Source organism: Buteo buteo, chromosome 13, assembly GCF_964188355.1.
Source record: "Buteo buteo chromosome 13, bButBut1.hap1.1, whole genome shotgun sequence".
Taxonomy (NCBI): domain Eukaryota; kingdom Metazoa; phylum Chordata; class Aves; order Accipitriformes; family Accipitridae; genus Buteo; species Buteo buteo.
Genome location: NC_134183.1, coordinates 30824390 through 30837578, shown reverse-complemented (window position 1 = coordinate 30837578; position 13189 = coordinate 30824390). Strand labels below are relative to the sequence as shown.

Here is a 13189-nt window from a genome sequence, read left to right as displayed (position 1 = left end):
TTTTCTACACATGCAACTACAGGAGTAATTTTTCTATTTATATTTCTCCAGAACAATTCTGCTATCCCATTTGAAAGTATTGTGTGCTAGGAGACTGTTCTAATGAAGAGCAGAAAAATATGCATTTAACAGTACGACAGTTTTAGTACGCTAGAGTGCAAAACACAACTTAAAGAGTAAATTCAAAATTACCTGTATATTAGGGACAGATGAAAATGTTTTTACAGAAATCATCTTGGCTCCTGAATCAGATGGAATTGTGATGCGGTTTGGCAACAACAAAGTAGAAGTAACTGTTCTAACTTCCTCTCTTTTATTCTGTCCTGGGAGTGTAGACGACCTAAACATCAAGCTCTCGGTATCAGCTCCATTTTGTTTATGGTACTGCAAAGAATTGAAATTGCTGTTCTGAGTGGCTTTATCAGGCATTTGCAGTTTTCCAATACTTCGGGCAGAAATCTTCATCTCTTTGGAAGGTGACTTTTGGTCTCTGGATAACTGCTTGTAAAGGCAAACTTTAGATGGTCTCAGCAAGTGCTCAGTTGACTTACCCAAGCTTTTACTGAATTCATCTATATAATCTGAATTTACATCAAGCCCTAACGACAAGGCACTATCAACGCTTCTTGATCTTTTACGATCATCTGGATTAATTCTATTCCTTTTTCCTGACCTACCTCTTCTGTGAGGATCAACTTTCTTATCAAACTTTTCAATTAGCTGATCTACTCCTGGAAGTGAACCAGTGTCTATATCACGACCAGTTCCAGGCAAAAATGGGATGTATCTTCTGTTTTCATGCCGATTAACATTGTCTGCATAGATGGCATACTCTTGGTCATCAAGTAAAAATCTGTATAAGGAATTTGCAGAAGTGGGAGTAGCTGATGAAGACGATGATCTTCGTGAGTCATCCAATACTGGCCCAGCTGACTCTTGTCTGCGGAAGGGAAGAACATCTGGCCTGGGTTTTCTTGTCTCTGGATAAGCAGTGGGACTAACACACGGGGATCCTCCTGCAGATGAAAATGATTCTGAAACACACACTTTGTTGGGGCTGATCATGCTACTGGGACAATCCAACAGCTGCTTATTTTGGTCTTCTACTTCTAAGGACCTATTCAAATACACCTTTTTTGAATTTGCTTTGGTTGGCTCTGAAATATATGTATTTGTTTTTTGTAGGGACAGTACTTTAGATGAGGAAATCCAAGGCTTTGCTTCAGTTTTTTCATCCACAAAAGATTCAGATTTACTGCACACAGAAGACTGGTAATTATCCAAGTTCAAGTTATTTTTTTCAGGATCATAAGGCTGTAAAAGTTCAGGATGTCTTTGAAAGTTCAACAAATTGGAGGATTTCATTGTTCCATCTTTAAAATCTAATACTCCATTTTCCTTTTCATCCAAACTGGTTATCTTTAGGCTTTTAAGCATACAGGGTTGCATGTGCTGTGTTCCAGGAAACTTAGTGTGTTCACTGTTTTTGTCCTCCAACTTAAAAGCAGTATTGGAGTCTGTAGCTGGCTTGCTTACAGTCTGAGAAATGACTTGCTGTTCTTTTCCAAAAGGAGGAGGATTTTCTGACAAACATCCTTCCGTATTGTTTAGTACTATGTAAGGATGTCCATCAATTCCTTGGACTCTAATACTGACACCATAAGAACCTGTCCTAGAATTTTGTGCATTTCTAGTTTTTTGAGTCTCCTCACTTGCAAGTTCAAGAGTGACTTCATACTCCTGCTGCACATGCTTAAACCCAGCAAAATATGGCTCCATGATTATCACAGGATTATAGCTGAATAGAAGAAAAATTACAAAAATGTCATTGTTTTAAATACTTCCAATTATTTCATTAATTACTTTATTCCACCATTCAATGTAACTATGAAGACTAACAGTAATACACAGAGAAATCAATATACAAGCTATACAACGCCCAAAGCAAATGCATTGTGATACAAAGACAAATGTCTGACTGACTGATTCTGGATCAATGTAATGTTGTTTTATGACTGTAAATGTTAAGAAATAACAACGGTTAAGATTACCTACACTGAGTTGGTGCTAGTTGCTTTGGAATCAAATTACTTCAAATATAAGTAATTCTAGTATAATTTTTTTTGAGTTAAAGCAGCTTTTATTTGGGCTATCTTCACTCTATTTACTGGAAGACTGTACCCTTCACAAATCAATGATCATTTTATAGCCAGCCATATTAACATTTAAACATAAGCGCAGAAGAGCAAAATACAACCAGGCAGTTTTAGGTTAAGAGTTTTAGGTAAGTAAAGCACTGCAAGGAAGGTCAATATCCTCATGCCTTTGAGTTGCGCTTTTATGTACCTGGTTTTCAACATTTGTTTGCAAAGACATCTGAAAATAAACTTTTTCATTTATTATCTCATTGTCATCCATAATAATAAACTTTCCTACAGATTAATTTAACAATCCCCCAACTGTGGGCTTGTTCCAAAAAACTCCGGTTGCTATTTTAAAACAGATACTTTGCTGAGCAACAGAAATGGAAAAATACTGCTAGTATTTCCAAGGCTGATAGTACCTTTTTCAGTAGCAATAGGAATGCTGACTCCAGCCTATATGTGCCAAAACTGTTACAGTTCTAGAAAACAATAAATGCGCTTTTAATGTTAAATGTCATTCTTTCTTTCTGTAAGAGGTGGTTTTGTGGGTAGTTTTACTTTACTGTCTGTTGCATATTATGAGCCAACTGTCTAGTGGCAGAGGCAAGGCAGTGACAAGAAGAGCTGTGTCTATAAAAGAATGGAACACAAGACTCTGTCAAACACATGCAAAACCTGGAGGGAATAAACTTTTGAACTGAGCTGGAAGGTTGAGTCATTACTGAAGTCTGACAAAACCAAGATCACTAAACGACGGTGAATAGTCATCAAGAGGACACAGAAACAACAGGATGTCTCAAGAAAAAACAAACCTCTGCAGCCAGTTTCACTCTCCTGCATATCTCGGCACGGAACATCTCCCTCAAAAACTCTAATCAACAGCAGAATTATCATTTTTTCCTGACAGTGAACTAAAAAGTTTGGTTCAATATTCATAGTATGCTAGTTTCCACCCAAATCTTTGTTCTAGCAGGACAGCTCCCCTCAAAAAAATCTCTTCTTCTCCCTAAAAACCAACTCCAGCTCCTCCTCAACAGCAGGCTTGCTTCATCTGAAGTAATCAGCGTACGTTTCTCCAAATACAATGCTAGATATCAAGTGATTGTTTTAATGAAGAAAAAAAGCAGTCTCACTGTCAATGTCTTCATTAGATATTAAAAGATTCCATGAACAAGTTAAATTCACCAAAATTAACTCAGGGGTTAAATTCCCTTAGTAAAGGGAAGTAAATAGACACTACAAATTTGATCTCCATTTAAGACCTCATGGAGTAGGGAGAGAAACAGAACAAGAGAAAAGCAAAGATGAGCCAGAGAAGGCTAAGGGAAGTGGAAAAACGAAGGAGCAAGAACAATGGAAGGAAAGAGCAAGGACCAATAACTTCATTATACTGGGCCTCCATTCTATGTATTTCTCCATACTTTTTTTACCTTCTTTTCTGAATACTCATAACATCTCACATTTATTACACTGTTTCAATGTATAAGCTGAGACAAAAATGACAAAGTAAAAATAGCAGAAGCCAATTATAATCACCCAGAGTCAATGGTCACTGATTTAGTGGGGTTTTGACCAGGGCACTGAAATCAGCTTCTGAGCTCCACTGCTGGTGGCTGAGAAAGCAAAGGAGAAAGAGATAGCACTGTACAGAGTTATAACTTAGAATATACACTGCAAAGGAACAAGACCACACTAAGCTAATGAATGGTTGCTGGAGGTAGGAAAGAAACCAGGCTCTCCACTCTGTTCCTTAAACTGTTGAGTGGGTCAGCTACATTCATCAGTGTCTCAAAATCATTCTTTGTTTGCTTAAGGCAACAAAAGGGAAGTCTTTTTAAAAGTTTAAAAGTTGTTTTCAAATACAGTAAACATTTTGAAGCTTTTATGCTTTCCATTTTTTTATTACTGTTACATTATATGATGTTGACCTGAAGTTACTACTATGGGTAGGTAATGAAATAATAAAAAATAATTTCAAGTTTTAGCAAAATAAAAATTATGAAATAAAGTTTCTCAGACTGCTAAATCAAATCTGCATGATTGTCTAGGGAAAAAGTGTTAACAAAACATGATTTTGTAACTGAAAATTACTAACAAAGAGACTTCAAACAGCCCACGAAAAAAAACCAACAAAATTCTGTATCTCCTAAAGAGCAAGCAATTGTTTAAAGCGCCTCAATTAACGGTTTCAGAAAATACAAATTATTCAGAACTCTAACTTTATAAAAAGAAATCTAGTTTGCAGAATACAGTGTGCTGATACTACTCCAAGTAAGTTAAAATCACTCATGGCATATTTGTATGTAACCATGTAAATGAAAAAAACCCATGACATAGTTGGTAGCATACATCCACAGTAGATGAATATGTGAATGTCTTTAAAAAGGCTCTCCCCTTAGCAATTCTAGCAAGATTAGAAATGCCACCAATAAATTTAGACAAATTACTTAGTATATGAAAGTTTACACTACTCTTTAAAGCTGTAAGTATTAGCAGACCTATACAAAGAGTAAAGTTCAGCTGAATTTGCCAATAGTGGCAACAATTAACAAACACAAGAAAAAGTGGTCAATAAAAAGAAACCTAAAACTTAAAAAAAAAGATTCACATCAATCAGCATAAAGAATAGATAAGCAATAAATTACAATATGTCAAATTCAAATGTGACTGCAAAAGCTGTGCTTTCAAACATGTTGCAAAAGTTGCTAAAAATATTAAATAATCAGAAAAAACAAACAAACAAAAAAACCAATCCCAAACCCCTCAAAAACAACCACAAAATACCAAAACCCCTAGTGTATAGTGAAAACAGTACTTTGGCTAATAGCCTACCTTAAATTAACCATTAATGTATTTAATTTGTCTCTAAAACTATAAAGAAATAAGTGTATTTGTCTTCTTCATGTGCATTATGCTAATAAAACACTTGATTTTACTATACAGAAGGATAAAACCTTGTAGAAATCAAAATGCTAAAACAACAATTCTTTAAATAAAACATTTTATCTTCCTGGAACTGTGAAAAAAAATTATATATATAAATCCCCATTACATCTACAAGAAAATAAGACATCTGGCCCTACCATTCAAATATTTGAAGGCTTTACTTAGAGTTGCTATTTTATAGGATGTCAAGCCACAGTGGATAATACTCCCATGAACTTCATAATATCAAAAAGCTATTTTACAATACACGAGAACACTGGTTTTGCAATATTGTAAACATTTTTAAATTTAAAAAAGCATTGCTGGTTTTCCTCACACACAGCCTTTCTGATGAAAACCTAAACCCTCTAATGATGTTAATTGTTTAATTACAGTTACAGTCATATTTCTACACACACATTGCACAGTTGGCATCTCAGGCTTTAGCAGGCTTAAAGCAATAGATTAAGATATGAGGACTGAATCTGTTCCTTTCCTGTCTGCCCGCCCCACTCCTCTGAAGGATGTCACTATGTCAAAAATGAGAACACCTGAAAACTCTGATGGTTGAGTATACACCTCAGCCACAAAAATTTGCAGACTGGCATACTCAGGTAAATGCAATCAGCCTTGTGTTCCATACTATTAACGATTAAAATTCTGACATCTGATACAGTAGACAAGCTGACAGCTGGGGGCACTGACAGCTACAACTGTCCAGTTTTAATCTTCTTTAAGTCTGCTGAAGCCCTCAAATGTTATGACAGAACAGTTTGTTCACTCCTAAGCTTACAAAAAGAGGTTAGATATTTTAGCAGTAGTTAGGAAGAGATTTTCCCTGTTTGCGGGGCTGCTTGTAGTTACTTATAAAAAAAAATAGAAGCTTTTTTTTTTTTTTAAATAGAGGGTGATATAAATTCTAATTCCACGTTTTCTGCCAAAATAATAATTTTCATTTTAAATAATATAGTCTTGCTAGTAATTTTATTTGCTGTCTCAGAGGAGTTTAAAAATACAGTTTTCAGAAAATGGAAGCAATGATACTGCGTAAATTTTTAATTAGGTAGAAGACTGTCATTCTATTATTTTATAAAATCAGTTCTTATCTCCTATTTGTGAAGCAAATACTATCACAACAGCATATATAAATTAATCAGGGCATAAGAAATAACTACTTCAATAAATTATTTTCTTTTGAAAATATTCTACTTGCTCAAACAACAGATAATACAGTCAAGGACAAACAACCATCAATATCTTTCAGAGACTGAAAGTTCAGCTACAGTTTAGAACAATGAAAGTATATTGGCATCTTCTGACTGATAACTTCATCTGCTGTTCATACCAAGCCAAATTTTATTGAGCAGCAAAGTTTCACCTGAAAACTTGTGAACAGTCCAGAAAAGAAGTAGCCTGATTTTCTACAGTTATACCATATAAACTTAAACAGCTGGATTTTCTGATCAACAAGTTCAGTAAATCCAGCCATCGTCTAGAGCAAGTCCAAAAGGACACATAATTGAAGATCCAGGAAACACAGTCAGGCACAAACAAAGCAAATTCACTCCACTAGGTAACACATTGTTTTACAAATATCGTTGGAGTGTATTCACTGTATGCCCCAGACAAGTTATTTTATTTGAAATTTCAACAGAAGAGTAATTTTCAATCAAATATCTCCTTGAAAACTGCAAGAGCTGAAAGAAACTGACTCAATGAGTTTACCATAGACTCTGCCTGAGCCTGTAGGCCTAAGACTTTTTATCTACATAGCTACTTCCTCACTCTGAAACCCCATGAAAACTATGTGTACTCCCTGTGTGGTCACATCCAGTTTCATCAGGCTACAGGATCAAGTTCTTTAAAAAGTTCCAAATACGTTGGTTTGAAAGAGTCTTACTTCACTTCAACGTTGTATGTTACCAACTGACTTAAAAAATGTAGGCCGTAACACACTATCCCCAAAAGCAACAGTTCTAGCACCCCATTATCTCAGCTTGTACAATCCTCCCTGCTCCTTTTGTGAGCCAGCAACCATGCAGCCACACAGCTTTACTGATCCAGCAAAAAAATGAGCAGTCTTCTATCAGACCAACAAGTAAGGCACCAGGGAATGATGGGATCACCTATTTTGGCAGCAACATGGCCTTGGACTGCTTGAGGCAATCACAAAATTCCAAACCGAATTTGTGTTTTAACTCCATTTTCAGGGACAGAAACCTTTAAAAACTTTTGTGAACAAACAAAATTGGCACTCAAAGCTGTTTAAGCCTTTCAGTTTGGGGATTTCTTTTTAAAATAAGCCTTCATAAAGGTGTTTAAACATTCATTTTAAATACTGGCCTCCAGTGGGTATGAAAATCCTGTATTTTATCATTACTCAGAAGTGGTTTCATTTTTCTGAACAACTTATTTTTGCCAAAAATAGAAACTATGACATTTTTGTTTATAAAGAGAACTTGTCAGCAGAGGTTCTCATGTCTGAAAATCCAATACTCTGCATGTTCTTCTGTAGCAGTTTGTTCTTCAGTGGTAATATGATACTTTACAAAGAACCACAGGAGAGGAATACTGAAGGTTTAACAGGTCAAAAACACTTTTTAAAAAACACCTCCAAAACATTTCCTTTCACAGCTATCTTAAACCTAGCTACCAGGAGCTATGCAAGATCCACCTTACAAAAAGAAAACCCCTGTAATTTGGAACCCCAACTGCTCTCCCTGCCAACATGAGCAGAAAAGAGTGCCTTTGAGAAACGTACTCCTGTGCCAGATGTAGCTGTTCTGCAGCCTTCCTAACATTACAGCATCACAAAGGCATGGAATTGTGTCCACTCATCCATTTCAGTTCTTCTTTAGACAAATCTACAAGATAGATTTATTAAAAAAAAAAAAAAGTGTTCCCAATCCTGTTAAATGCCATGCTCTGCATATGAAGCTTATCTGTATCCTGTTCATACACCCTCATTACTAAGCATGCCTCTGACACATCTGCCATAAAGCATCTCCCATTCTGCTTCCAGCATGTGAGCCACCTAGCTGCACTGGACAGACAGGGCTCCTGGGATATAATAATACAGGGAAAGATGTTGACCGGCATGTGGGGGGACACACTATCCCACCAGTGGATATGCTCCCTGGCCTCCTTAAAAAGCCACAGGTCCTTTACAGGTATACTGCCTCACATTACACGTATGCTCTTTTGCATACATCTAGTGAAAGAACATGGAAGAATAAAAAAAGATCTGACTTTTCCACTTTTCCTATGGCACTAGGACTCCTCCCTGCCTCCCTTGATGACAGAAAAACAAGAACTCCCTCATATCCAATATCATAATCCTGAACTCCTAAAACTGAATCAGCTGAAGATTTTTCATTAAAGGAAGCTTAGGTCATGCCACACTACCTTCTCTTTGGAGGAGTGAACTTCTAGAATTCTGAAGATTTCAAGCTATTAAAGGCTAAATTATCAAATTACATTTGGTTCCATGGAATTTATTTCCAAATTTTCTTACCACAAAAAACATAAGTAAGTCACTGCCCATATTATTTAATCAGTGCCCTTTTTTTAAAAAAAGGGATGTAACAGTTTATGGATGTTTACTCCAGATTTTTCACACATGCACAGCAAAATGCCAGGAAGGAACTATAAAATTTGTCCTCCAGCTTTACGTAACATTGAGCTTGCTCTCCAAGCTAAATAATGGATTCTCTGTGCAGCTGACTATTCAGAAAGTACCAGCAATATCACATGAAGACAAAGTGGGTGTTAGGTCAATAATAAATGACAATGCTATGGAAAAAGGACAGGAAATAACTTTAGGAAAGAAGAGGAAGGAAAACTAGATACAGTGAGGGTACAGAAAAGGAAGCAGGCAGGAGAATTCATGGAAAGACAAAAACTGCAATGTTTTTACACTTGCTGGAACACAACTTCACAAACATGCCTTGCAAGCATGAGAGGAAACTTCATCACTGTCAATCTGACCTACAACCTGAGGCTTCTGCAAAAGGAAAATGGGCCTAGGTTGCTGTTCCTTTTAGTCTATATGGAAGATAGCTCTGCGGTAGCTGAGTTTACTTGATCTACTGCTTACAGGAAAGCAGAAGGGGGAAAAGCAAAGTTTTAAAGTTCTAGATGTGGGACTGTAAAAAGGGACAGTGAAACTCATTTAAGCACAAACTGACAATATCCAGGAACAGAAAGACATCTGAAACAAGTCTGCCATCTTTCCAGTAGATTCCTTATTCCCATTTAGGATTTTTTTCCTACTTGAGGTATATTTTTTTGTCTATATAAAATTATATTTGTATCATATCTGGCATTCACTCCTCACAATTATTAGAAAGAAAATTAAAACTTCCACAACAGTTTCTTCTCCCTGTACTGTGTGTAGACTGCCACTCTGTCTAGTGGTCAAAATTCAAAACTTTCAAAAGGCCTATACAGAGGATTTTCTATAATATCATGTCATAATTCAGTATATGCAGGCTCTCTGCAGGCAGCAGTGGGGAAAAAAAAATTACCTTGAGAGAGATTTACTTTATTATCGGTCAGCTTTTCTGATGTCAGCATCAAAGACCTACCTAAAATTTCTATAAATGAAGAACTGGAAAAGAGAACATTGAGTTTTAAAATATTCATTCCCTTTAAAAGTAGCCTGAAAGCTTCATGTCCCGCCTCTTCTTCCTACTTGCTGGAATGAAAGAGACTGTGAAAAATTCTCTGCTTGAAAAAAATCATGAGTTGCAGGGAACCTAAGCCATATGGCATGTGTTACTCAGAACTCCATATACCAGCGTTACACCACAAAGACTTATGCTTGGTATCACACAGACACAAGACCAAATCAAGGTATCTCTTCAGCCTCCAAGACAGGGCTGACCTATTATTATAGGCAGAAATAATCTTAAATATTTCATAAAAAGTTAGCTAGCAATTTATATTCTTCCAAAAACACTACATATAAATGAACTGCACAAGCTACTTCTAAACTTAGTACTAGATCACATCCACCTTAGATGCATGCAGGGACTGTATAAGGAGGGACTGTATCTAACTGGTGCAGTGCAAAGAGAAAAGGACCAGATTTTGATCTGCTGTATTCCGTTATGGTCCCACAACTGCATACCCAACATTGCATTGTTACCTGCAATGAAATTCATGCCCATTGCCAGCGCAAGATGTACATGGTGCCCATGTAGAGAAGTAACTGCTAGAGGACCACACATCCACACTGCAAGTGGGGTCATTCAAGCCTCCCTTTGAAAGCAGTAATTCCAGCCTCCACATCAGAAGCCATGTAGGTCTGTGCCTTCCATAAATGCAACGTGGGTTGTTTTTTTTTTTTTCCTTTGACCAAGTTGTGATTAAATACGGTAGTCATATGGTTTTAGGTGCATAATGAAAAATGAAGTCCAGCCAGGAACTGTGACCCATAGAGAAGGGTCTATGGGAACAGAAGGGTCTTCTGGGGACAGAAGGAAGCATGCCATCACAGTAATGCATTTTAGGAGTGAGTATTTCAACCTTTCCAAATCAATTACTTTCATTTCTGCTCTGTGAAAAATATTCTCTGTTCTGATTTCAGATGGCAGCCTAGGGATGACAAGTTAGAATTTCCTGCAGGATTTAAATTCCAAGTAACACTTCTCTTCCATAGCTGTTAGTGGAAGCAAACAGCCATACTTAGGTTAGCGTGGATTACATGTATTATTTTATCAATGTCTCCTGAAACGTAGTATAGCAAAGTGGACAACTCTTGGATTTGCTGCCTTAGAGGTGAGGATTTCAGTTTCAGTTCTGCCCAAATATTAAACAACCTTATTCAGATGCTCAGCCAATAAAACAGAATATTAATAGCCACCCTTTCAAGGCCAGGAAGAGAACTGTGTTTAATAAAGACTATCAGTAGAAAGAACTATTAACAGCAGTTAGAGCAAAAGATACTGTTCACTTACTTACAGCTTGGTTCATACTCCCTCTGGCTGAAAAATGTTGTGTGAGGATGTCTCAATGTCTCAAATGTAAAACATCTTGTTAGTCCTATGAAGGTATGTGACAGATCAGCCAAATGCTTGAGCTGTGTGACAACTAGCAGGTTTTGTTGGTTTATTTTGGGGGGATTTTTTTTCAAAAGGAAAATCTGCTTCAATGGCTGTAAGTCAACAAGACGACATTTTGGCAGATCCTCAGGTCTCATAAATTGTCAAAGTTTGAGTAAAGACAAGGACATAATATATATCCCATTTTCTTAACCTGCTATGTATGAATTCATATAGTCATAATTTTACAGGATTTATCCCCAGAGGAAATATGGCACGACCTAGTAACCTTGCGTACTGAGTAGAAATTAAAGCCTTAATTTTTGCTAATGATAAAAATACTAAGAAAACTCCGAATTTCTCATGTAACATTCTAAACTATTACCACTGCAATATATATTAAAAAGCTCTCTTTTTCTCTATTGAAGTAATTAGTTTCCAGATTCTCCCAAATCATAAACAAAAGGGAATCAAAGACAAAAAGCACATTAAAAGTATACTAAAACAGAAGTCAACCTGTATCTGAAATAGAGTTCCAAGAAACTAATTCATGTCATCTGTCTCGACTAGTCCCAGGTCCTGTATACTGTGGTACTAGTTAAGTCACTGGAGGAAGATGGAGAGTTACATTTGTTTATTAAGTTATGTTGGTACAAGCTTTATGCGGACATGAATACCTGCATAAGTGTAGTTGTAGCACTATCTGTTTTATCTCCTACACAGGCTCGTATACACCTGTACAAGCTCTTTTTGCCACTAACACAGAATCCAATCTACTGGGGTTATCTACTTGCACTTCAAGTATCCTGACACCATTGCAGTACAGTTAACATTTATAAACTTCAAATACAAAAAGCAAGCAAACAACAAAACCTTATAAATATTTATCTCAGAGTTAATTATATATACCTGATATAACCACTCTTAAATTTTCTTCAGTTTTATGACAAACTTGCAAAGGAGAAGGTTAAAACAACAACAACAAAAAAACCCAAACAAACCAATAAAATCCCCAGGAGGAAATTTTATTTTATATACTCTCTTCTAGTTTATCAAAATCTAAATGTTCATATCTGTGGAAGTATTGACAGAAACAACAGCTCAGTGACACAAGGATACTTGTGGATTCTGAAAGCAGTTTGTGATTTCAAATACAATAGCTGGTTTGTATCCAAACATCTGATATGATTACACTCACTCCACAAGAGATTCTATGTTGTTTCACTACATTTTCCTCCAATTGTCAGTGTTAGAAACTTTGTATTTTGTTCCAAAGGAAATTATCTTAATATATCCCAATGATACCATTATTGTTTAAATAGAAGAGAGTATCCTGTTCATATTTTTAGAGGCTGAGGCAAAAATCTCAAGTTTGTTAAAATAAAGAGTCTCTTAGAAAGCCTTTCTCAAAGAAATGGAAACAGGGCAACCTTTGTTAAAAAGTTTTGCCAGTGCTTCAAGAACACAAAATTATTTATAATATTATCTTAAATAAATAAATAAAAAGGTTCCCCTACTCCAAAATTATTCCTTGGCTTTAGGTGTGACACATCACTGGACCTTCTTGTCAATATTCCCACCCCCCAAAAAATATAATCTTCTCTACAGAAATTACAGTTGCAGCAAAACAACAGATGCAACCAGCATAACCTTGATTATATAAGTACAGCTTATTCCTAAATAAAATTAAGGATGAGCTATATGACTACAACTGCATACAAAGACCAAGGTCTCAGGTATATGAAGACATACAGAAAAGGGTTAATCTTTACGGAGATGCAAGCATTTAAGTATAAAAAACACATGTAAAATAGACTTTAGGAGTCCTATTTACCCAGCCAACTTAAGGCCACAGCTTCATGCGTATTCAAGCTGATTATGGCTCCCATTTTTCTATTGTTAAACTTTGTCTTAATTACATTGTATTCTTTAAACACTTGGCTTCACACCCGTCTAGTTTCTTTCAACTAACTCAACCATGCATTTTAAAATTTAAATATGCAGTCAGAACTGCAGGCCCTGCGCCCAGCCACCAGGAGACAAGAAGATGATATCATCACACCCAGTCTGAGAAAC

At 36.2% G+C, this 13189-nt stretch overlaps 1 protein-coding gene across 4 annotated transcripts in view; it reads right to left on the bottom strand.

The window, feature by feature from the left end:
* The window catches only part of CGNL1 (cingulin like 1), a 65853-nt gene that overhangs the window by 47099 nt on the left and 5565 nt on the right, over positions 1-13189 (bottom strand). For all 4 annotated transcript variants that reach the window (XM_075045371.1, XM_075045372.1, XM_075045370.1 and 1 more), the window contains exon 2: positions 193-1798. In XM_075045371.1, coding sequence (XP_074901472.1) covers positions 193-1779 — 1587 coding nt within the window. In that variant the 5' untranslated portion in view covers positions 1780-1798. The remainder of the gene's footprint in view (positions 1-192; positions 1799-13189) is intronic.